The sequence below is a fragment of the Dromaius novaehollandiae genome, chromosome 19, assembly GCF_036370855.1.
Source record: "Dromaius novaehollandiae isolate bDroNov1 chromosome 19, bDroNov1.hap1, whole genome shotgun sequence".
Lineage (NCBI taxonomy): Eukaryota > Metazoa > Chordata > Aves > Casuariiformes > Dromaiidae > Dromaius > Dromaius novaehollandiae.
Window position 1 is genome coordinate 7926876 of NC_088116.1, and position 24207 is coordinate 7951082.

At 51.8% G+C, this 24207-nt stretch overlaps 3 protein-coding genes across 4 annotated transcripts in view; 1 reads left to right on the plus strand and 2 right to left on the minus strand.

Moving 5' to 3' along the window:
• Positions 1 to 2453, plus strand: part of LOC112987387 (NADPH--cytochrome P450 reductase) — a 35205-nt gene extending 32752 nt beyond the window's left edge. For both annotated transcript variants that reach the window (XM_064523372.1, XM_026107290.2), the window contains exons 15-16: positions 236 to 321; positions 1084 to 2453. In XM_064523372.1, the coding sequence (XP_064379442.1) occupies positions 236 to 321; positions 1084 to 1228 (231 nt within the window). In that variant the 3' untranslated portion in view covers positions 1229 to 2453. The remainder of the gene's footprint in view (positions 1 to 235; positions 322 to 1083) is intronic.
• Positions 2454 to 3092: 639 nt separating this feature from the next.
• Positions 3093 to 12510, minus strand: TMEM120A (transmembrane protein 120A). Its single transcript, XM_026107293.2, has 12 exons — positions 12309 to 12510; positions 9853 to 9971; positions 9206 to 9322; positions 8319 to 8378; positions 7740 to 7835; positions 7228 to 7317; positions 6710 to 6775; positions 6029 to 6090; positions 5650 to 5742; positions 4971 to 5035; positions 4223 to 4291; positions 3093 to 4103 (listed from the first exon to the last, which is right to left on the minus strand). Exons 1-12 carry the CDS (start codon positions 12381 to 12383, stop codon positions 3990 to 3992), a joined length of 1026 nt encoding a protein of 341 aa, XP_025963078.2. The 5' UTR covers positions 12384 to 12510; the 3' UTR covers positions 3093 to 3989.
• A 757-nt stretch (positions 12511 to 13267) lies between these two features.
• On the minus strand, positions 13268 to 24192 carry STYXL1 (serine/threonine/tyrosine interacting like 1). Its single transcript, XM_026107145.2, has 9 exons — positions 23912 to 24192; positions 23038 to 23099; positions 22448 to 22574; positions 22040 to 22096; positions 20926 to 21071; positions 19391 to 19536; positions 18314 to 18405; positions 16595 to 16704; positions 13268 to 14310 (listed from the first exon to the last, which is right to left on the minus strand). The coding sequence occupies exons 1-9, from the start codon at positions 24012 to 24014 to the stop codon at positions 14179 to 14181; spliced, it is 975 nt and encodes a 324-aa protein (XP_025962930.1). The 5' UTR covers positions 24015 to 24192; the 3' UTR covers positions 13268 to 14178.
• Between the last annotated feature and the right edge of the window lie 15 nt (positions 24193 to 24207).

Here is a 24207-nt window from a genome sequence, read left to right on the forward strand (position 1 = left end):
GCAGGGGGCAATAAAAGGCCTGGAGAGCTGGAAACTCCCAGCCTGGGGCCTCGCTGTCAGGGAAGGCCACAGCAGTCCTGGGAGCACCCAGCTCCTCCTCTGTCTTGTGGAGCCGCGTGGGCAAGGCAGGCTGTGAGAGTGGCTTTGGCTTCCCCTCCCTTGCCCCAGTCTGTGATGTGCTCGGTGGTGCTGGAAGCTCTGCCCCTCTCACCTCACCCACCCTGTTTCCTGCCAGGTTTATGTTCAGCACTTACTGAGGAAGAACAAGGAAAATGTCTGGAAGCTGATTAATGAAGGAAATGCTCATATCTATGTCTGTGGGTAAGTCCAGAAACAGGGAAGGGACTTGAAAACTGCTCCTATTCTCTAAAGAAAATATGTGCCTCAGTTTACCCACTTGCTTCACATCGTGTGTGACAAGTCCAGAGAGGGTTGTGCTGTCTGTGGGCCAGGGAGCGCAGAGCAGCCAGGTGGATGGGGCTGGGCCAGATGAACCATCCGTGTGTGGATGTTCAGAGACAACCAGAGCTTTGTCACTCTGCGCTGCCACAGCTTGGCTGCTCTGTGGTAACCACCCCCAGGCACATTCCCACCCTCCCTGCCGAGTGAGGGGAAGCAGCCCCACGCTCATCTCTGCCTCTGCTGGCAGGCTGTCCTTGAACAGCCCCTGGCACCTGACACCACCTCTGTGCCCTAGCAGAGACAAACCCAGCCTAGCCCAGCTGTGCTGGGGTGGTGGAGTGACAGGAGTGGGAGGGAAGAGACCCCGATATAAAGTAGAACTTCTGCATAATTTGGGCTGATTGGGAAACACTCAGGAGGGTGGGAACTGCTCAGTGTCTATAAAAACAGATCATTTGGCCTTGAGGTCTGCTTGAGCCACCCTGGGTGGCCTGAGCTCCATGGCTGCCTCCCTGCTGGATGAGGAGCAGGCTCGCTTCTTCTGGGGCCCACCCACAGCTCTGTCCAGCAGCAGCCCCAGGGCAGTGATCTGGGCTGCTGCCAGGGGTTAGGACTTTGCCAGGTCAGGGGCAAGAAGCTGGGTACCACTCCGCCTTCGCTCACAGTCCTTTTTGTTTCCAGTGACGCTCGCAACATGGCCCGGGATGTGCAGAACACCTTCTACGACATTGTGGCCGAGTTTGGGAACATGAGTCAGCCCCAGGCCGTGGACTATGTAAAGAAACTGATGACCAAGGGCCGGTACTCTTTGGATGTCTGGAGCTAAAAGCAGGGCTGGCAGGGCCAGGGAGAGAACAGATCCTCAGGTGCAGGCCTATGGGAGGTGAAAGGTGCCTGCCTGCCCACCCCACCTGTGGGTGACCACATCATCCCCAACCCACAGCTACCCCAGTGTCACCCTCAACCCCTCTGCTCTGGGCTTGGCAGCGACAGCAGTCCCCCAGGGCAGGCTGGGGATGGAGCAGCTGGCATCTGTCCCCCATGTATGTGTATGCCTGGGAGGCAGAAGGGGTTGAGAGGGGCATGAGGTGGTTAAGGCTACGCCCGGGAGCTGTGGTAGCCCATGGCCCCAGCCTTTCCTTTGGGGTCAGTGACACAGCTGATGGTGGGCAGGGAAGTGGGCAGGAGGAACAGACAGCACTGGAGGAGCCCTGGGCTCCTTTCAGGAACATGGGGCATTGCTTCCTCCCCTGGCACCTCAGGGAGGGGACAGGAGAGGCTGGCTTTGGGGCCAGGGACAAGCCAGGCCTCCCTGTGCAGCACAGCCTGGGTATGGCAGAGGGGGCATAGGAGCCAGGCAGCGCCGTGCATGCCAGCCTGGCCGTGTGGGCATAGTGCAGGGCAGTGAACTGTCCTCGCTTCCCTCTCAGCCTGAGCATTCAGCCATCTCTGGGGCAAGGGATGTGGGGCTGCTGGCTAGCTCCCTCCAGCACTGCAGCCCTGAGCCCTCTGCTTCTGGAGGGCAAATAGCTCTCCCTACTTCAAAGGAGCTGTGTCCCCTGCTCTGGTCCTGCTGGAGAGTCCTGATCCAGCTGTGCTGGGGGCTCTGTTACTGTGCACAGAATTGCCCCCCACAATAGCTAAGTATCTGCTGTTCCCAGTGATTGCTGCTCCAGGGAAAAGGCAGAGTGGGTTCCCAGTCTGCCCTTGAGCCAGGGTCAGCCAGGACCCTTCAGGCACCCCTTCTTCCTTCCCCCTGCTGCCCTCCATAGCTCTAGTGTGCAGAGGGGATGAGATGGCTCCTGTCCCCTCCAGAAGAGATCTGGTCTAGGGTGTCATCATCTGCAGGGGCCCTGCCTGCTCCCCGCAGGTCCTGCAGCTGGCAGCTCCCTTGTGCCCAGCCCCTCCCATCATGCTGTGTACGGTCATTTTTTAAATACTGTTTTTATTTTAACATCTTTGTGATTTAATCATGGAAAAACTTTCAGGCTATCCAATGACTGTAAATTATTTAAATATACTTTGCCCTTGGAATAAAAACAGTTTCTGTAGTTTGCTTCCTGCCCTCCTGCTGCTTGGCTGGAGGGGAGAGGGGGGCAGGGGAAGCAATTGCTGCCAGCCAGCAGCCCTCCTCGCACATGGAAAACTTCCCCTGAGGGAGGAACCAGGCTGCAAGTGTGGATTTAGCCTGACCTGGAGCAGGTTGCTGGGGTCAACTCCTACCCTGGGGTGCTGAGCCCTGCCAGGGAGGTGAGGATGGCAGCAGTGCACTGAGCATACAGGCAGGCAGGCACAACCTTGTGGCAGGTCAGACAGCTCTGGATTGAAATGCTGTTTTGTCCCCCCTGTCTCAGGAGTTTCCCTGGAGTCTAGGGCTTCTCTTCCCTCCAGTTTCTGGAGCAACTGAAGTCCTGCTCTGCCCCTACACAGCTCCTTCTGCATGTGAAGCTGTGGCTACAGCCAATGCCACGGGGCTGTGCAGGCCAGGGGCTGGAGCACAGGTGGGAGCTTGGCAGCTCATAGCATGGCTTCATTCAACCCTCCCATTGCACCCTGCGAAGGAGCACTTCACTCCTGGTACCGGTTGTCTCTGTCCCCTCAGCATTTTGGATCCAGGGGCCTAGGCATGCTGCCAGGCAGGCCAGAACTAACTGTAGAGCAGGGTTGTGCAGACTGTTCTGAGACCCCAGCAAAGCAAGGAAGCATCTTCCCTTTATTTTTCCATGTGCATCCTCCAGAGATGCAAGATGAAGGTGCTGTTTGCACAGTTCCAGAGCAAAACCTGGTTTGGACTCATGCTGCTCCCACCCAACCCCTGTGCCACAGCTGGAGCAGCATGTGGCTGAGGAGGAGCCAGGACTCAACCCAGCACTTGTCAAGAACAGCTCCTCCACCTCAGCCCCCTCTGCCCCATGACTTGGAAGGGAGAGGAGGAACAGTGGTACAATGCTTCAGCATGCATGCACAGCCTCCAGCTGACCTAGAAAGCAAGGGAAGCTGCGGGGGCAACCAGGGAAGCAATTGCTTGCAGTTGATGAGACAAGAACAGGCCTTGTCTACCTCTGCCATCACCCAGGTGCTGCCCTGGCTGGAGGGCTGGGGAAAGAAGAGGAAGAGCATTTACCCTGGGAGGTGAGTGAAAGAAGCAGCCAGCAGCCCTGGACATGGGCTTGCATCAAGGGCATTAGTGCAAGTCCAGCACCTCACACTGCTTCCCTGCCTGCAGCAGAGTGCTAGCAGAGCTGGGCCTGACCTCAGGGAACTGTTCCAAAAAATATCTTCAGGGTGAAGAGAAGGGAAGCAGCTGTCCCAGGCACCCTGTTTGTCCCAGGGGAGAAAGGCAGACAGGACAGGAGCCGCCAGGTGTTCCTGCCTCCAGGTTGGTGGCTCGGGCATGCAGGTCCAGCACCGCAGTGAACACGCTGTCTGTTCGCTAGCAGACCCCGAGCTCTGTCCCACGTCCAGGCAGACCTGCTTCAAAGGAATGGGGCAGGACACAGCAGAGTCTGGACGGCATCGAGGCAAGAAGAGGAGTGGGAGATGGAGATAGTTGGGAGAAACCAGCTTGGTCCCCATGCTGCCTCCCTTCACTTCTGCTTTGTATCTTTGTTCTGGTTCTGAAACTTCTGGTGGACGACGCGGAGGGTGGTGAAGAAGTTCCCCAGGAAGAGGATGAAGAATGGGAGGCCGCACATGAGGACCTGCAGGAGCCACAGAGCTGCAAGTCAGCAGGAGGGACCTGAAGACCTTTCCCTCCCCGGGGGGGCCCCAGGCTGGGGCAAGCAAGCTGTGGGGCAGCTGCATTTGAGCCTCCCCTTACCTGCCACTCCTTGCATTCTGGGTGCTGCATCAGATGGAAGAGGGTGATGGCATTGTAGAGCTGCCAAAACTGCGGGAGACAGAAGAATTTCTGTCTTCAAAGGCTCAAAGCTGCTGTGCCTCAGCTAACCCAATGCTTATCCAGCTGTTTTCTCCAGGCACAAACCCCCCACAGCTCTCCCATGAGGCCAACATGCCCCAGCCTGCAGTGAAACCCCATCCAGAGCTCAGAGGACACCCCAGAGGACCCTGGTGGGGACATGTCCCCATTTCTTGCTACCTTCTGGAGCCCAACACCCCAGGGAAAGCCTCAGACCAACCCACTGCATTTTGCCCATAGCCTAAATGATCTGACTAGGAGGAGTTGAACCTTTAGCAGCAGCTCAAAAGCCCAAGTTCAGAGGGGTTTTGGAAATGATTGTGCAGCCAGCCCCTTTGCTGTGTTTTACACATCACTTCAGCTACCGCAGCAACAGCGGAGCTATCCTACCGGTGCACCCAGGTCCTCCCCCATCTCACTAGGCAAGTTTTGTGGAGGTGGGTGCTCTAAAGGAGAAGGCTCATTTGAAGACTGCCCTTTTCAAAGCATTTTCCCTGCCTCTGGCATCTGCATCACAAGCTTGCAGCAGCCGGCAGAGACCTGTTTGATGCCGAGGCAGCCAGGCACAGCAGGGAACGCCAGCACGGCTCAGCCCACCCGAAACTCTAGCCTCCCTTACAGGGACCTGCGAGGATCGGTACACACTTACCTGCCCAAAGAAGAGGAAGGGAAGCAGGAACGTGAGGCCCCTCCACATCCAGGACTGGAAGCCCTCTGCAAAGGATGAGGGTTTGAATGGAGACCTGAAACCATGCTACAGCCTGGGGACCAGCCAGAGCCAAGCTCCTAAGGTAACAGGCAGGGAGGTTTAGTGGCCACTCTGTGCCTGGCTGAGGCTAACGCAACCTCTCTGTGGTCATTTGTGCTTGCAGGGAGTGTGGGGTGGACTCTGGCTGATGTCCCTAGCTCTGTACTCCAGCATGGGCCCCTCCAGAAAGATGCTCCAGTAAAGCTAGCCTCACCTGGAGCCGGACTCACTGTGTGCCTGAAGGGCTGCAGAGGCTGGTGTCCCCTGCAGGCTCAGCCCCAGCACTCAGCGCTGCTGGGGCCAGGCGGGGCGACGGCCCACAAAAAGCATTAGGGCATCAGAGGGAGGTTTCCTATCTGTAAGGCAGCTTCTTAGGGAAGCTCAGATACCAGGAGCCGCAACTCTTGCTGGTACTTTGTGTCCTGAGGTCCTTGCCTCTAGCAGATGCCACAGCTCCTATTTAACTTCATGCCACATCTGGTGCTGGGAGGGAGGCTGTCAGCAGCCATAGGCCCTGGAGCAGAGGCAAAGGCAGGTCCAGTTGGACTGGGACAGCCAGTAAGGGAAGATCCCCACTTACCCACAGTGAGATCCATGTTGTGCCTCTCGCCCAGTGCTCGGAGCCGATACAAGCACCCGCTCTGATAGTAGTACTGGAGGAACTGCACAAAACCTGCAGGGAGAGAGCAGCCAAGCTCAGGAGGTGCCAAGGCGCAGGCCTGCAGCTCTCAGCCCCAACCTCAGCCCAGCTCTAGGGTGACTCCAGGCACAAAGATAGTCCTAGCCCCATAGAGGTGGAGAGCAGGAAAAAGGCCAAGGAAAAACCCAGAGAAGCAGAGAGCTGTGAGCAATTAACCAGCTCTCCACATGGCTCCAGAGCCAGGCAAGCAAGCTTGGCACTAGAGGCTGGCTGCGGACGGGTCCCAACCCACTGTCCCAGCACACCTGACAGCACTTACTCTGATACATGGAGAAGGAGAGGAACTGGTTCCTGAACATCTGGTACATGAGCCCATCTGGCCTGAGGAGAAATGATGGTGGTTGAGGGATGTGAGGCTGAGTCAAGGGGTACAGCCAGCCTTGCCTGCCCCACAGCTGGGGTAGTGGCACCGCTGGCTCACCCCAGCTCCCACTGAAGCAGGGGGACTCCCTGAAGTCGGGCACCACATTGCAACCCATCTGATTCACTGGAGCACCTCGTCGAAAGGTATTTGCAGCAAGTCAGAGGGATGGTGTCCAGTCTCAGACATGGTTTGGAAAGCCAAAAATCAGAGGCTGCCAGCACAGTGGTCAGGAAAACGCTGCAGTAGTCCTTGGACAAGAACTGCAACACAGGGGGACCATGTTCCCTGAACAACTGGGTGCTGCCTGTCTTACAAAGGTGCTGATGGTTGTTTTCTTTGGGGTACTTGGGCCTAGCGAGGAATACGTGAAATACACTGTTACACTACAAGGTCCAGAGAGCATGAATATGGCTATGGATAAGAGCACCTACAGCAAGGCCTCTTCATCTGAGCTGGCCGCAGCCCATGCAGGCCGGGGTCTCTACAACCAAGAGCTATCTCCATACCGCAAAGGAGGTGAGAAAAGCAGGGCCTGCTGGGGACATCCAGGCAGGAGATGAGGGCAGGCAGACTTACCAAGTCAGCATGACACCTGAGAGGAAAGTAGAGACGTAGTGATGGAAAACCCACCAGCCTTTGATTCTGGAAGGCAGACACAGGCAAGGGGGTCATGAGTCAAAGTCCAAACACATCAAGCAAGGGGAGCTAGGCAAGCTATCAGCTGCTCTCCAGCTCCCAGGGCAGTGCAAGGAGCAGGGGTGGTTACAAAATGGCTGTGCATGGGGCAGGCCTCCAGTCCAGGTGGTACCCAGGGGCCAGGGCAGTTTCGACTGCTGCTTCTCCTCCCAGCCACCTCCAGGTGGGGAGTTCATCCAGCCCTCCTACCCCAGCAGCCACCTCCTAAGGGCCAGACCAGACCACACAGCTGATTACCAGGGTTTGCTACACACCCTGAGTAGGAGGTTCTTGCAGCCGCTCCCTTGGTAAGTGTAGGTCTACGCAACGGGTTTGAACTCCCCCAGCCTTGTAGAGAAGGACTAACTCACTGCATGCACCCCTCCCAGCTGCCCTCCCTGAGCACCTGAAGGACTCACTTGGATCCATTGTTGATCAAGATGCTCTCCCGGATGGTGAGGGTGCAGTAGTACCATACCAGGAGGAAGTTAAAGACAGCATCTGTCACCCTGGCATGGAGCAAAGCGAGGGTGAATAGGAGGCAGTGGAGCCATGGCCCACAGGACTGCTGGGCACAGGCACCAAGTCAGCAATTGCTAGAGGATGCTTAACCACTCAGTGGGGTGCCCCGAACAGGCCTGTGCACAGAGAGCTGCTTCCCACACCATCTACCACCACCCCACTTACACTGCGGTAGCCACAAAGGCCACTGCACCTCCAGGGGCTGTGGCTGAGCTGGTGAGACCTGATTAGGCAGTTACTTTGTCAGGATCTCCAGTCAGGAGTCAGGATCTCCAGCTCAGCTCTGGCTTTTAAGCTTTAGCATTGCTCTGGGCCATTCAGAATCAGAGATGAGAACATGGAGGCCCTAGGAGGAGATCTCTGCCTAGCACTTTGGGAGAGCATCCAAGCCAGCCTGAGCCAGACTCACCTGGAGTTGAGGAGGAACCGACAGGAGAAGGACAAGATGAGCAGGATAATGGTGAGGTAGAGCTTGAACTTCTCATACTCATCTTTATATGCAAACCTGCAGGGAAGCACAAGGACAGGCTGGGAGCAAGGCCGGAGGTCTGCATCCTTCCGTCCCACCAGGCTGGACAAAGGTCTGCAAAGTGGCTTTGGGACATGCTCAGGAAAACCCTCATCCCCTGTGCACTTCTGGGAGGAGAGCAAACTACTCTGCTTTCATGCAGGTGAGACACATTCAAGTAACCCCACAGTCACGCCAACTTGGTGGGTGGCCAGAAGGACAGAGAGAGCATCTTCATGGGGAGGCCATGACTTTGTTGGAAGGTCCTATTTGGCTTGTTAGAGCTAATGGTCCCAGCTGGGTTGCAGGAATCTAAGAGGCCCCTGGAAAGGGATCTGCACAAGGTACATCAAGCAGCCACGCATCTGTGCATGCTGTAATCACGAGCTGAAGTTCAGCTCAGGAAGTTACTGTTTCTTGGTGACAAGGAGATCCTGAACCACCTCAAAGTACATGACAGCAGTGACGAAAGGGCCGTACTTAGCCTGCTTGCTGAGTAGTGTGACGTTCACGTTCCCAAGCACCAGACTCAAGTACAACCTGGAAAGAGAGCAGTGGCATTAGGGCAGGCAATTCCCAGGAGCTGGCTGGGTGCCTGGCAGTCCTGCCGCGAAGGCAAGACAGAGCTGTCACATATTTCCCCACAGCTTGTGTGCTGGTGACGGCCAGCCCAGCACTGTTGATGTTCTGCAGTGACACCGGGGGAATGAGCACCCAGCTGTTTTCCACTCGGAGCTGCCAGGCAGCGTGACTGGCACAAACACCCTGGCATTTCGTCCCAAGGGCATGCAGGAAGGGCACAGTCCCCACCTCCTGCAGGCACGGGGGTGTTCGCTGGGGCTCCCTCTGAGCGCGGCCACGGTTCGAGGGTGGGTGAAGGCTGTGAGTGCCAGGCATGAGTGCAGGCAGGCACGAAAGAGGGGGAGACAAGGGCAGCTCTGCAGAGGATCAGCCTGGCTCCTGCCCAGGCACCCTCCAGGGGAGCCTGTGCTGAGCACAGCACAGCTGTGACACCAGCTGAGAGCAGGATCACAGGCAGCTTTGTGCCTTGCAGCATTACAGCTGCAGGCACATGGAGGGAGGAAGTGGTGTTTCAGCAGCTACCTTCTCCCAGGGACTTTGTCCTTCACATCACCAAAGCTTTCACCCTCCTGAGAGTGAAACTAAAGCCTTCTCCAATGGTGAGGGGAGGGATCTGGCCCTGTGGAAAACTCCCAAGGCCTGCAGCTAACTTCCGACTGTCCACTTTCCCAGGAGCTACTCTGACAGGGCCAGCCATGGGGACACCTTGGCATCACAAGACCCTGGCAGCCCTGACTCCCTCTGGTGAAGGGACCATCACCACCCAGACACGAGGCACCTCTTACCCATTCTTCTTTGGCAGGTAGGCCTCCATCTCAAAGAAGACATTCTGCCTCTCTTTTATCAGGCTCAGAGTCTCTTGGATGGATTTCTCCTGTTCAGGACTCACATGGTTCTTGCACCTGGGGAGGAAACATAGGCACTGGCGTCAGAACAGCCACCGTGATGAAAGCAACACATGCTGGCACTTGGTACATGACCATGTCTCAGACAAGGACACCCCAAGGTCAGGAAAGACAAGCTGGAGACAAGTCTGCAATTCCATCTGCAGGACTAGCTCCTATTTGTCAGTCTGGGATGTTGCTTCAAGGAGAGGAAGCAGGAATGAAAGTGAGGGGAGACAGCCAGGTCTTCTCACCCTTGAACAGCGATGGAGAGCGCTTTGGGCAGGAGGGGATTCAATTCAAGCACCCTGTAAAGGCCTTATGAGCTTTGAACAGCAAGCAAGGCACAAATCAGGGCAAAGGAAAGGAAAGGCCAAGGAAGATCTGCCTGGGTTAAGTCCACACCTCAAGAGGACCTTGCTATCAGTGAGGCTGCAGTAACGTGTACACTGGAGCAAGTGCTGTTAGACAAGCTCTGTCCTTGCTGATCCCCTCTCCTGATCCACCCCTGCCGTGGCTCTAAGGGCTGTCACAGGGCACCAACTTACTTTTTTAGGGACAGAGACAGCTCCTTCAGCCTCTTCTTCTGCCGTGCAATGGAGCTGGAGATCCCATCCTGGAGCTTGGTCAGCTCCTCGAGTTTCTGCTTGTACAGCTTGTGGTTATCCTGGGAATGAGAGACCGGCACACATCACAGCTGTCTGCCTTCGCATGAGGCCAAGCTAGGTGCCCAGCAGTCACCGTCCTCGGACTATCTGCAGAGTGCCTGGCACCCTCCCGTCTCGCACAGCCAGTGCTCCTGGAAGGCTCCAGAGACACAAGGCTTTGTCCATCTGCTCCAGCCCCTGTCCTCTCTGGGACCTCAGTGTTACAGGCCTGGTAAGTCCAGCTCATGGCAGATCAGCACTGGCTGTTCTGTTGCTGCTCAGAAACATCCTTGGCAGAAAACTGAATATGATAAATGAAAACGATGCATCTCTTAGAAATCTCCTGTAATCCGACTGCACAACAGGTTGTGTAATAGAAAGGGTGGTTAGAAACTGTAGTCAGAAGGCCAGGCACAACCGGGCATGCATTTGGGCACCTTGCAGCTGTCCCTGCCTCAGTGGGGGCAGAAGCAGCAGTCGGGGAAGCCCATCCCCAGTTCCAAGCAAGTTATCGACCAGTGCGGACACACTGGCATGCAGCAACCCCACGTGACCCTCGCATGCAGCCAGGGAGCAGCAAGCCTTGTCTGGCCACCCCACCATGTGCCTGCAGGCCCGAGCACTCAGCCACCCTCAAGCTCCAGGCTGCAAAAGCCCGGCTGCCAGCACAGTCTTGCCCTGGGGATGCTCCCACGGTTGGGAAACCACCAGCTGCAGCAAAGGGGAAGTGAAAGATTCAGAAGTGCTCCTGCAGCCGTGAGGTGAGCTGGGGCTGGGGTTACAACCAAGGCCAAGTTGACCTGGAGAGAGGTGGCTTTGACTGCTGCTGCCAGGCATGGGATGGGAAATGTCTCTTCCTTTCTCTGCCCTGAGGCCGTGGTTTATCCAGGCCTTACGCTGTCTTCACTGACTCAGCGCCTCTGAGGATCCATCCGGAGCACCCAGCGAGGTGCTGACTGGGATGCTGGAAGAAGCCAGTCAAGAAACACTAAAGGGACTGACAGCAGGGTTAAGGTCAACTGCCCAGCTCCGTGTGCCGTAGTAACCCAACCGCACCTGTGTAACCCTAGATGCCATTCTTCCTCTATATTTAGAAAGGAAAGGGGAGACCACACTGGGTCAATGCTCCTTCTTGTGAAAGTCAGCAGAAAACAACCTTGCTCTGACCACAGGCAGCCCGAATACCACCTCTACCAGAGAATTAAATTGCGCTGCTTGCAGCCACCCTTGGACTAGACCTTGAGGTTTGCACACTTTTCGCCTCTCTCTTATCAAGCACTTTATCAGCAGATCTCAAAGCTGTTTCCAAAGGAGAAAGGTGAAATCGAGACGCACGGCAGGGAAACAACTTGTTCTCCCTCGCGTGACAGGCAGCACAGCAGCAACCGAGTGGGAACAGATCCCAGATACGCCCGGCTCGCCCGGCTCCCCCGGCAGTGACTGACGTCCCCAGTCCATGTCCCCAATCCACAGCAGGACGTCCCTGCTTGACAATCAAGCTTTCTTGCTCCCATCTGAAGTCACCTGCTTCTCTCGCTCTCAGCCCTGGAGCTACCGAAGAGCAAGGGGCGTTTGGGACAGTAGCTCTCTCCACGGCTCCTTTAGAGGCTCCACATCCACCCCAGTGCGCCCCACGGTCTGGACCAGTCTGGACCAAGGGCCAAACTGGGAGGGGTGTCTCAGACCAGCTGCCCTTCCCGAAGAGGGGCCGCCACGTCCCCAGGGCCCGCGCCGTGCCCCGCGCGCAGGGCTCGAGGCGGGCAGCGCGGTACAGCCACGCAGGCCCGATGGAGCAACAGCGGGTTTCTCAAGGCCTCCCTTGCCCCAAATCAGGGCCCGGTTGCAGCGCGTGTTGGCAACAGCATCCGCTTCGCCGCCCGCCTGCCAGCGCGGGGGAAAGAGGAAACCGCCGCAGAAGCAACCGATCTGTCCTGCGGCCCGAGCCGAGGGACCGACGGAGGGGACAGCGAGCAGCCTCTGCCCCCGCGTGACCCGCGTCCCCGCGGAGCCCTGCCGCCCGGTCCCGGCAGCCGGCGCGCTGGGATTACACAAAGCGGCGGCCACGTCTGCGGCGACCGGCGGGGTCCGGTCACCTTCCCGGCGCGCGGAGAGCCGGGGCGGCCCGCGAAGGGCCCCCGCGGCCGGCGCCCTCGGGCGGGTGAGTGCCGGGGGTTTCCCCGCCGCGGCGGCGGCAGGAGGGCGGCCGGCCGGGGGGAGAAGCGGGGGGTGCTGTCGCGACAGAGGGCCGGGTCGCGACGGAGGGCCGGGGGGCTCCCGCCTCGCCACCGCGGGGAGCGGCCGGCGGCTCGGAGCCGCCCCCCGCGCAGCCCCGGGCGGCCGGGCTCTGCCGGCGGTACCTGGATGCGGTGGTAGCCGTCCTGCAGCTCCTGCCACTCGCGCAGGCAGTCGGCGGCCGAGGCGCCGCAGGCCATGGCGGTGCCGGTGGCAGTGGCGGCGGCGGCAGCAGCGGGGCGAGCGGCCCCGGCAGGGCGCTGCGCTGCGGGGGGCGGCCGCCCCCTCCCGCCCCGCTTCCGGGCACGCCCCGCCGCCGCGTCACGAGGGGCGGGGCTCCCGCGAAGGGGGCGGGGCTCCCACCTCGCCCCGCCCCCGTAGGCTCCTCCCTCCCCCCGCTGTCGCTGTCGCTGTCGCTGTCGGGTCCCTCTCGGCTTCCGCGGGAATCGCCTCATTTGGGATTTCTGCCCCGATTCCTGCTGCCCCCGCGCGGGCCAGGCCGGCCCGTACCCGTGTTGCCACCAGCCCCGCTGCCACGCTCCCGCTTTGCGGCATTTTTGGACGTTCCCCTGCCTGTTCCGTAGGGAAGTCGCTGGCCCCTGTCGGGGTGCCGAGGCCGTGCAGGGTTCCCCCATCACGGGGTGCTTAGGCGTGACGGTGGGGACGAGGCCCTTGGTAACCCCCGGAGAGCCGGGTGCCGACCAGCCGGACCTCCGAAATCCAGCCTGTCCCTGCGCCGCCCGACTGGCGCACTGCGGGGCTCCGGGGGCCCCGGGGATGCAGGGGGGTCAAGAGGTGCCACCAACCTGCTCCCACGCGGGGTCCCCTCAGGAGCGCTGCCCGCCCGTCGGAAAAGTCACCAGCTTTCCTTGCAGCTCTGCTCTGGGAAAACGCGCACAAAGCCTGCGGCCACCGATCCCGCCTCAGAGAAAGCCCCGGAGTGCCACGGCGCACGGGGGATGCCCTGCTGCTGAGGCCCTGTTACAAACCTCACCTAGACCAGGCAGGAGCTACGCAAAGGGAGTCTTATTAAGTGACAGCAGCGGTATTTTGCATCGTAAATAACGCCTCTGGAACAGGGAAGGGCAAAATTAATACGCTTTTTCACAGATCACACTGCAGTAGTCACGCAGCAAATAAAAGCTTTGCTGAGGCTTACAGGACAGGTCCCCTCTCCCGAAGCTTGCACCTTTCAGCAGTCTGGAATAGCTGGTGATCAAAATTCATTAACCAAAAGGTAAGGACTGACTCATTCTGTCCCCAGTTGGATGTATTTGACTTTCAAATTTCAGGAGAAGATCTAAGATGAAAGACAGTTAAATTCTTAGCACAGAGTGCTATGAAAGCCCTAGAGAATTTTCTGTAATGTTTTATTTTGAAGTGCCAATACAAAGAATTTACAGTGCTAAAAGGCAGGATAGTATTGAATTTAGATTTTATGTAACAGGATAGATGCTTCAAAATTCTCTGCCATGCGAAGAAGTTAGGTGATTGTATTAGAAGGAGGTAAGTGGAAGGCATGTACGAGGTCCTGAAGACACGTTCAGAATGGAGGAACTTCAGAAACGAGGAAATTCTGTCTTTATTTCGCCGGGCTGGAACTGGGTGTAGTCCAGCTCTCAGATGACCAGCCCTCTCTACGGATCGATAAACTTTTTCAGAGATAGTCCTAATTACTTCCCCATAGCTGGGGTAATGAGCATGGCTGATAGTGTGGTTATAATAATCACCTTAGCTTATGAAAGAGACAAGCAGTGCATAAGGGGCCACATCCTTCTGGCCTTGCTTTCCCCAAACTACCACCTTCAACAGCACAAGTAAGTTTCCCTAAAGTCTCCACAACTTGACCCAAAATGATACCTGCTAAAGATGAAAACTATTCCATAATGTTAAGATGTTTTTCAAACACAGTTCAAGTCACCTTCTACCTATAGATCAGATGTTGGCACGGACAGAAAAGCACCTTTCCCTGCCGGGTGTTCTCTTTGCTGCCTGTCAATAATTTGGTTCAGAGATATCTGTGATTGCGGTCCCATAGATTTGGGTCTCCCAGTCTGAAAGCTGTTTCACAAAGCCCCGGTTTGGTCTCATGTTTGTTTTGCATTTCCGAACGTATTCCCAAGCTTCCTGTAAACAAAAAGGAAGAAAAGAAGTGTTTGGAATTTGAACTGCAAACAAACCTCATGTATTTATATAAGCAGCTACACTTTGTAAGTGTACACTTTGCAAAGCTTTGTATTTATTTCCTTGGTATTACATGTCAGATAGCAGGAACCTGTAGTTTAGGACATTGGCTACCAAAGTAGGGACAATCTGGACCGAGATGAGAACTTCAGAGAAGCCTTTCGTCTTCATAACTTGCTCTCCTGGATATGAGGACAGCTCAGGCTTCTCTCTTTATCTGCCACATATCTTGCATTATTTTACACCGATGGAGTGATGCAGTCCTGGATTCCCACCACAGGCTACACTAAAATGCTATTTCTTCCATGGATGATAAACGAAGCATTGAAGTATCAGCTATCTATAGCTAAGCAACAAAGGTTATTGTGTTTCTGGATTGATGTGACCCGGTGTAGCAGAGCAGCTGCGAAGCTGTCCAGTTATCCCACTGGGTTAACTACAGCCATCTTCATTATTTATTAGCTTCATGTAATCACCTAGAACTCTGCTACACATGGCAGGTCCACTGGCAGCACTCCGCTTTGCTCCAGCTATATCCTTGGGTCTACCGAGTAGTGCTCATCTTTCGGCTTACAAAACAGAGTTCCCCCAGCAGTCAGAGGATTGCTTAAGTGTAATGAGAGCAAAGGTTAAAAGACTGTGCTCCATTAGTTTGTTTTTCTAATCTCAGCGATTCTGCAGGCTCTGAGGCTAATCATCCAATATTTACTGTCCTGAGCCCATGGTATGGATTTCTGTAGTTCCCCCAAACTCAATAGATCTACTCACACATCAATTACTAATTGAATAAGGGGCTGCACACCCTAGATGTGCCTTTCGTTTGCAATATCCATGTCTCTGGGAGTCCTGGAGCCATACTACAAACTTTGAAAGGTCTTTGCCTACATTGGGTGAAGGATCACACAGCAGTCTGTTGCACTGCTTCAGTCTGCGACAAACAAATTGGCCTGCCAGGGTAATCTCCCAGGAAAGCTTTGCCCAGTCAACAGCGTAAGCACTACCCAGGCCAGCTGCAGGACACTGCTATGGTGTTGCCCTTTTCTTCTTCTTCTTCTTCTTTTTTTTTTTTTTTTTTTTTTTGCACTTGGCAGGATGCCGAGACAAACCTGTTGATCTCAACAGAGAAACTGCAAGGATCAGCCTTTGACTTTTGCACTGCGGCTGCAAGCACCACCAACACTTTAGCACGCGGGGCAAACAGCAAGGGAATGGTTATCAGTCTGCAGCAGTAATCACACCCAACATTAGTAGCAGAGGCCAGATAGTATCTAGCGCCCTGCTGGCACACTCAACCTGAAATTACCCTTTGGCACACACGAATGGTGGGCAATTTCCTCTTATGTTGCAAATGTTTGCACAAAATCAATTCAATGATTAGGTACATGCCCAGCCTCACTGAAAGCTTTCAAGCTCCCACAGGAGAAAACACTTTCCAAATAAGGACAAGATTTTTAGGAAGCCTTCTTTCAATTCCCATTGATCAGGTAACACTAGCCTGGTCTGTGCTAAGCAAACACCACGAGATACTGCCTAGAACAGCACAATGCCTGTATGTTGTGGGCAAAGTGAAAAAGGGCCTCGGATCTGGTGAAGGCAGCCAGTCCAGTACACAGCTGGGTAATTCTCAACCTTCATTACTTTTCTTATGTAATTCAGAGCTATGGGATGGAAGGTACTGGCCCTTTAACCTGTAGATCCCTCCTGGCCTAGTATTATTCCATTCCAGCTTTCCCTACAGTAATATCAGTGGGAGGGGATTGCTTCTGGGGACATAAACTAGGTTTTCTGAAGAAGTCAGTGCTGATGAGCCCAATGGTTAAGTCAGAGCTCTGTAAGCACTGGAGTCTGAACCTCCCTGAACACCATGGAAATAAGAGATGGGATCAACTCAAGTAGCTTCCAAATAGTCTCTTTCTCAGAACCAGGAGAGCAGAACCCCTAAAATGTGTAACCACTGTGTTCATTTTGTAGCCCTGTAACTAAGCAGGGAAATACAAGAATACCATAGATGCCAGAGTAAGGAGTCACAGAACCCAAATCACACCCAAGCCTAGTTTTTAATGATATAAATAAGATACAATCTGATCTAATAGAATCTATTACATTACTATCAAGTAGACAGTTCGTATGAAAGCACAGATAAAATATTCCTCATGAGGAAGACTTCAGGAACAGAAATAAACTACAGACCCAGCCAGCATCTGTGGGAAGTACGAAAGTGATGTACCTTCAGGGAAAGTTGTGAGGAATGCATAAGATAGGCCATGGCTACTGTGCTGCTCCGGCTTATCCCCAGGCTAGAGAACACCAGCACTGCTCCATAATTCAGCTGAGCATCTGAATGAAGAAATGCCAAATTAGTGATACAAGAAATCAAGCTTCCAATTGTAAAGTAAAGATGCAGTGAAAACTGACAGATTACTAGCCTGAGAGACAGGAGCCCTCATGAATCCTGACAGGAACAGATGGGCACTGCCAGTTCATGGTTTTGTAAGTATTTGTCCTTGTTAGAAACCCACTGAGTTAAAATGTGGCTGAGAAGACCAGAATCAAATGATAATGACCAGTCAGTGCTTCAAGACAGATCATTTCACCTTTATGTCAGGTAACTGTGATGGAAGTGGCCTATGATGACTGATCAGCTGTGGTCAACATCAAATCAGCTACCACATTCTTCCCAGACAGGTTTAAAGATAACAAAATTTCTTATGAATGCATCAGAAATGTCTTATCAGTGTTCCCCACTCAAGCTGAAGGAATCAGCTCTCAAGCTGGAAGGGACTTAGACTTCAAGTACCTTATCCCTCTGCGGGGATCACCAGCAGAAAACAGGTACATGCCAGGTAGGGTGTTGTTTTTATTATGTTGTGGATATTTCCTAGTGAAAATTGCTAAGATTAACAAACTCATTTTCTACAAATCACCACTTGGCTTTAAGAGGATGTCGTCACTCACTCCTGACCACATCACCTCTGCCACCTATGCCTCATAGGTTCTATATTTTATTAATAATCTTTTGAACTTTTTCCTTCTCTCTCCAGAGCAGACAGCATGACATGTTTTGGAATACTAACAATTGCACTCTAGAACCTGTAGGGCAAAGCCTCTTCTTTTACTGCTGTCAAGAGGTTGGTTTTTTTCAAATGCTAAAATAGAATTTTCTGAGTTATTTCTATTACAAGATACCAGTGCTGTTCTAAGTTCTGTGGGTGGTAATGGCCTCACTCTGACACATACCTGACATGAGCTCACCTCCTCTCCTCTGAGGATATGTGGGGAGCTTTAGTCTAGTGTTCATCCATAATTGTTCCAGTTTAAATAATCTACTATAGACTATCAAGTAAACAGACTCAAGCAAACAGTATACATTTTCACAAGGGCTACAGCTAATAAACTCTCATAGTCTATTTTGGAAACTTCCACATACTGATGTGAGAAAGAGACTTTCTTCTGAAATACTACTGGGAATAGAACTGGGGAAAATTGAAAGATAAGTAAGTGGATATCTACATTTGGGTTTCAGTGCATGCTAGTCATGAAATTCGATTTAGGACTAGAAAAATACATCCTCAAATATTGTTTCCTTGTTTGTATCCAGTTGTCATTTCTTATTTTATATTTGGATTATAATGTCTTTGAGGACAGGGTGGTCTTTTGACTCTAGATCTCTACAACGCTCAGCACAGTAGGGCCTGTGGCAGGTGCAGAGTGAGGCATTGCTTAAAATGAGTATCAGATGGCCTTTAAAATCTCCCCTCCCTCCATCAGGATGGTTATTAAAGCAGCTCTTGTATCCATTACGGTGTAGGCCTGCCTGGGAGTATGCTGATCTTGAAAGATTGTGACCCTCCTGTCTGAGCTTCCTGTTTGAGTGAATTGCGGTCGCTCCCATTTAATATCTGAGAGTAAACAAGATCTCAGGAATTTCAGATCAGGAACAACTCACCTATGAAATGACAAATGGTGGGAAAGGAAGAGAAAAGATCTGCATAGGGAGAATCTGGAACAGATATGTGGAGGAGCTTGTCTTCTGCAAACCTAGAAAAAGAGAACATGGACCAGTGAAGCAGCTTTGCAAAAATGTGTTTGAGGCAAGCTGATAAATTTTCTGTTTGCTATTACATGTGTCAGTTTTTCACCATCACCATTAACATTATGATAAGGTATTTGTTATGGTAAGACAGCAAGGTGCTTGTAATACAGAATCAAACAGTTTGGTTACTGATTTTCCATTCCACAAGGTATCATCATTGATGTCTTAACTTCATCCTACAGCTTGCTTTATCTGAAAACAGATGAAGTGAAAGCAAGACAGTATTTCAAAACATGCATGTTGACAGTTTTGTGAACATAGTTCCCCGATTCACTTCTATGGTTTTCTATGACAGCATCATCCTCCTTCCAAAAACTCAAGAGAACTCAATTCAGAGAGCTAAGAGAGCAAAATATTGGTGAGGAATTTGAGACGTGAAGGTGTGTCATGCAGAGGGCATGGGAAGATTACCCAGGGCTCAGAGACTTTTGATGCTTTCCTCTGGAGCCAAAGACATGAGAAATGTCTGCTAGTATACATGTCGTGAGGTAGACAGCTGGATTTATCACTTCTTCTGTTTTGGTCACCACTGGACAGATGTAGGAAAGGAAGGGAGAACAACAACGTGAAACATCAGTGATTTAGCTTTCACGTGGTTTGTGAGATTTCATCCTGAAATGTAGTCAGGGACATAGTTTCTTTCGGAAGGATGGTGGTATGTGATGGACTCACTCTGCCAAGGGCCCCCCGGTCCTTCTGTCACCCAGTCATGGTAGACTGCTACAGAAATGCATTGCTGCTATGCAAACTCTGGAGCGGAGATCAGGAAAATGCACATGAAATAGCATGTGAATCTCGTCGACTGAAAATGCAGAGGGTTCCTGGAAAGCTTATAGCCTGTCCTCTGTGAATGGGCTCTGAAGCTGTGCCGCCTCACTTTTTCCACATGCACAGACATTGATGAGAATACACCTGGACTGCTTAACTTACAGTGCTGCAGGCTGCTCAGAGATGTTGACTTGCGCTTTGATCTTCAAATCCTTCAGAATTTGTCGGTCACAGGCCTGCTTGAAATTGCCCATATATAACTTTGCTGGCAGTATCTCTACAGGGTATGGCTGCAAGTTGTCTAGTTCCTGCAGGAGAGAAGCCATAGGCTCAGTTTAGAAGGCGTATTTGTACCTATTAGTTTCATAAGTTCTTAAAGTGGAGTCATGTGAAGAAATGAACATAAGCTTAGTCAGCAGCCCATGACACATTCTAGTATAATGATTCATTTAATCATCTGAACATTCTGAAACACTGGAGTCTTTGCTAGATTTGTAGAGAACCATTAACAGAATTGCTGCCATTGTGGCATTACTTAAAATAACACTAAACAGGAGGCAGAACATATTTTTTTATAATGCGTGGAAGGACAGCAGTGTAAGAGAGTCATTGTTGTTTTCTGGTTACTGTCTGCAAGGCTCAGTGAAATCATCTGCCGCCTGACAGAGCTGCGGGTGTGAGGTGGTGGCACAAAACAAGTCCACAGCTACTTTTGAGTTGTGCAGCATGAAGACTGAGAATAAAAGTATGTAAGTGTGCTAAGAGAAGTCAAGAACACTCAGGAGCTGACTGTGTCTCTATAGCCATAACTGAAACTCAGCTAATGCTACAGCAGAACAAAAGAGCAGCTCAACAGTTTCAGACAAAGAACAGCAGCTTAAACTGAGTGGCAAGGAAGCATTCTGTATCCAACTGAATCTGATGGGGAAGTTTAGCAGTTTGCTGCCCGTCACAAAGAAGCACAAAGTCAGTTGATTTTCTTCTGCATTGTAACATCCCACAGGACAGCAGCACGTCACGGGCTTTTTCATTTGAACCAGATGGGAAGTAATATGAATAACGGATATGAAAGATACGCTGCAATGACATGTCCTCTGCCGTACAGTGCCCTTTAAATGTGCCCCTTTTTGTATACTGTCCTAGATGTGAAATGAGGGTAATTGCTTTTAATAAGCTCAATACATCAATGTTTGTAGGCAAAACCAAATTATTAGGATGTCAAAGTTTCAGTGGATGGCTGTTTTCTTTCTGGGCCTGTTGAAACAATGCACCAACAGGGGATGCATTGTTTAAGAGAAATTGTACTTCTGTCTGAAAACATTTACTTCTGTAATACCTCAGATAACCACATGTAAAAGAGATTAAAGAGGAACCTGCTTTTTTATCATTAACTACTGTTTGTTTAGTTATCAGTACTCTCCAACAGGCACGTTTCGATGTTATCAGAGAAAGCTTCCCAGTTTGTTTTCATGAGCTTTTTTTCCATGCAATAAAGAGGAAAAAACACAAAATGTAGCTGTAAAAGAACTGGTGGTATGACTCAGGGCAAGCACAGTAACTCAAATTACATTTAATTCCTTTGTTTGAAATTACTCTGGTGTCAGGTTCACAACATCATTTAACTTGAATTCATTAGCCATTGTCAGTTGAATGTGAATGCTAATGTTTTCTACTTGGAAATTAAAGTCTAATCTCACCTGAGGCATCCAGAATAACTTCTGAGTCCTCAGAAAATGATAGCAGGCTGAAAAACGCTTGTATCCTCCCCTCAGGATGAGCACGGGGTGGCGGGTAAACTGTTCTAAGTCTCTGCCATATCGGACAGCAGTTCCTTCCTCTGCATCTAATGAGATCAAAAAGCTATTTGCCAGCACAGCTTTAGAGTGTCTCCATCAGCATCTGAGGTTAAATCTGGGCCACTGACACTGATAGCAAACTTCTTTTGATTTCACTGGGCTTAGGATTTCATCTAATGGTCTGCAGAAAGCCTCGTTAAAAGCTAGACTTATTCTTTAATCACAGCTGCAGAATAAGGCGTGCTGTTGTTCACCTCTTGTCTTGATCTTTTATTCCTCTCCTGGTTTCTTTTGTAGGTCCAGATAATTTTTTTTCTCCTCATTATTCTTTGGGAAATGCTCATAGTAGGTTCCTATAATAGGGCAGTATTATTAGTTTAAATCTAATCATCTTATTTTTATGGAGGCTCTTTACCACTTTTGTCTGCTTTAAGCAAAAGGGAGAGAAGGAGTTGTCTTGAACAAATTTTTCATAACCTTTTTAAACATTATCCTCAGTGATGCAAATTATGTGAGAGGTGGTTGCTCCCCCTCCTTCTCCCACGAGATCCCTCCAGGGCGCCTCTAACTATGTCTACTTTAGAAACGGATTAGCACAATGGAAACCTGCTTCTGGTTCTTTGTACCTTGCCTTGATAATGTCTCATCATGGAGCATTTATGAACACACTTAATTTGTTCACCTTGTACTCTCAGATTTTTCCCTCAGAAATCGGGGTGTGGCCTAGATGTAAATCTTTGCTAAAACAACAGTAGCTCTCATAAAGCTAACAGGAGCCAGGTTCAGAACAAACAAAGAGAAGTGGTTCTTCATACAGCAGAGCCCCTTGCCAAAGAACGTTTGAAAGCTAAACATTTACATGGTTCAAGGAAGACTGGACAAGTACATGGAAAAGCTTCCAGCTCTTCACACTTCTCAGTGAACTCCATCAAATCACCACTCCTGTTAAAGCCAAGTCTTCTTTTTAAATATGATAATATGACGGGTTTAATAACCCTTCGAAGGAAGTACTCACTCAGTGAACATAAGGAACTTGACTCAGCATTTTTGATCTCTGAAGAAGCATTGGCCCCTAAAAGGCAATAGTCAGACAAGGCAAATCTCAGTGAAATGTGAAAAAAGAATCTTTTCCTCACATGCAGTGAAGAACTTTGCAGGGAAGGGAACTGAGCCTGCCAGGAAGCTTTGAAATAAAATCTGGATTTATGAAGCCTAAGGACATACACGATACAGTCAGTAAGAAAAGAGAGGTATATCACAGGTGTTCCTTTTCCCAAATAAAACTGAGCATAATTTGGATCTCTTCCAAAGAAGCTCATAAAAGTAAACAAGGAATGTGAAGAGTATCTATCCTGCAATGAGGTCTTGACTGACACAAGTTATGAGCAGTAGCAGAGTCTGCCTTTTGAGCCAGCTGACATACCTTTTTCACTCTCCTCTTTCTCATAATCACAGAGATCCAAAGAGCTGGTCTCGCAGTCATACACAACACAGTATCTGACACACTCCAGCTCCTCTGAATCCGGTACAAGATACTCCCCTGTAGGGCTCTAGCAAAACCACATAAAAATTCTATCAGGAGAACAAGTCTGCATTTTTCTTGTGGCAACAACCCTACAAGCATCTTGCAAGTTACTACTCTGCGACTATGGGATGGGTACTTTACCATTTGTACTTTATCCTGAAAGACCCAGTTATGTAAACTACTTTGGATTGCTTCATCAGCGTCAGTGGTAAAGATGTCAGCACTGTTCTTTGTGAGACAACGCTACAATATATTAGGTCTTGTGCAATATTTTTCCTGATATTCAGCTTCTATGTCCCAATCCTTTGGGTGGCTGAAGCCACCTTTTCTTTCTTTCTTGCGTCAAAACACATCCCCCCAGTGGCAGAAATGAAACATGTTTGACACAGGCAGGGGAGAGACTAGAATAATTCCCTTTCCTTTTAAGCCAGTTTTGGTTTACTGCTAAAGTCCAGGGATGGCTTAAACAAACGGTAACCTCGCCTCACCTGTTCAATCTTGCGTGCAGTAATAATATGGCTCTCATCATACTCGCGCTGAGTACGGGCATCTGAAAAAATAACCAAGACAGAAAATGGGCTTATTTGGTACTTTTAAGGTAGAGTCCTCTTCCTAACTCAGTCAGTGGGAATTCAGGCACCAATGCCAGGGAGGGACAGACAGATTCTATTTCTTAGAAATTGGGACTTTATGAAATGGATCCAATGAACCACAATCCTGGGGTGATTCCAAATACGTCTAACACGAAGTGATACCACCGTCTTCAGGCCCAACACAACGGTTGTACCGCAGTGTTCACAGTGCAGGTCTTGTGCTCCGCTCTGCTGTGCCCCGCTCTGCCTGCCTGGAGTCCGGTCTCTGCGCCCGCCCCAGAGGTCGGGCTGGCTGGGGAGAGAGGCGTTAGAGGGACCCTGGCCCCGACTCCAGAACCAGCTGATCCCCTGACCAAAACATTTGATATCACAGTAGCTGCCCCCCTTTTTTTTTCATATTGGCATTATGAAAGATGCAAATGCTTATCACCAATCATTACAAAACGGGCAAGAAATCTTGTCCATCTCTGTAACAGTCACCTCCAGGAGCGACAGCAGAGAACATTTATCCCTACAACGGTTTAGAGAAGGAAGAGCCGACGCCAAATTCAGTTTGAATGACAGCAAGAATTTCAACGGGCCCTAAACGTCCCTATTGGCATGTGACGAGGCCGCAGTGCTGGGATAACCACTGCTCTGCGCTCTGTGCAGAAGACAGAAAAGAGCGGTGCCTGTCCGAAGCGGGCCGGGAGGAAGGCCCCGAGAGCGGAGCCCGCACGGGGAGCGCCCAGCCCCGCCCGGCCGGGCGCAGAGCCCCCCGCCGCCTCACCCAGCAGGCAGAGGTAGTTGGGCTCGCTGAGCCGGGGGAGCCCGGCGGCCTGGTTGAGGATGTTGTAGAGCTCCGTGGGCTCGCAGAGCTGCAGCCCCGCCATGCGCTGCGGCGCGGCCCGGGGCCCCTCGCGGGAGCCGGTCGTCAGCGCGCGGGCGCCGGTTCTGCCCGCGGCGGGCGCTGCTCGGGGCGGCGGAGGGCCAGACCGAGGCCCGCGCCCGTCGCCATGGCAGCGCGCGCCGCCCGGTTGCTAGGTTGCCGCGCGTCTCGCGAGAACTCCTGCGCGGGGAGGGGGC

What these genes read in the sequence shown, in the direction of transcription:
- TMEM120A (XM_026107293.2), bottom strand. Translation starts at nt 12,383, where the DNA reads ATGGCCTGCGGCGCCTCGGCCGCCGACTGCCTGCGCGAGTGGCAGGAG. An exon ending in CTACTCAGCAAGCAGGCTAA is followed by an intron (nt 7,836 to 8,318) that starts GTACGGCCCTTT and finishes GCTTCCCTGCAG; the next exon opens with GTTTGCATATAAAGATGAGT. An exon ending in CAGAATGCAAGGAGTGGCAG is followed by an intron (nt 4,104 to 4,222) that starts GTAAGGGGAGGC and finishes TGGCTCCTGCAG; the next exon opens with GTCCTCATGTGCGGCCTCCC.
- STYXL1 (XM_026107145.2), bottom strand. Translation starts at nt 24,014, where the DNA reads ATGGCGGGGCTGCAGCTCTGCGAGCCCACGGAGCTCTACAACATCCTC. An exon ending in CTGCACGCAAGATTGAACAG is followed by an intron (nt 22,575 to 23,037) that starts GTGAGGCGAGGT and finishes TGGTTTTGCTAG; the next exon opens with AGCCCTACAGGGGAGTATCT. An exon ending in CCTCACAACTTTCCCTGAAG is followed by an intron (nt 14,311 to 16,594) that starts GTACATCACTTT and finishes TTTTGTTTACAG; the next exon opens with GAAGCTTGGGAATACGTTCG.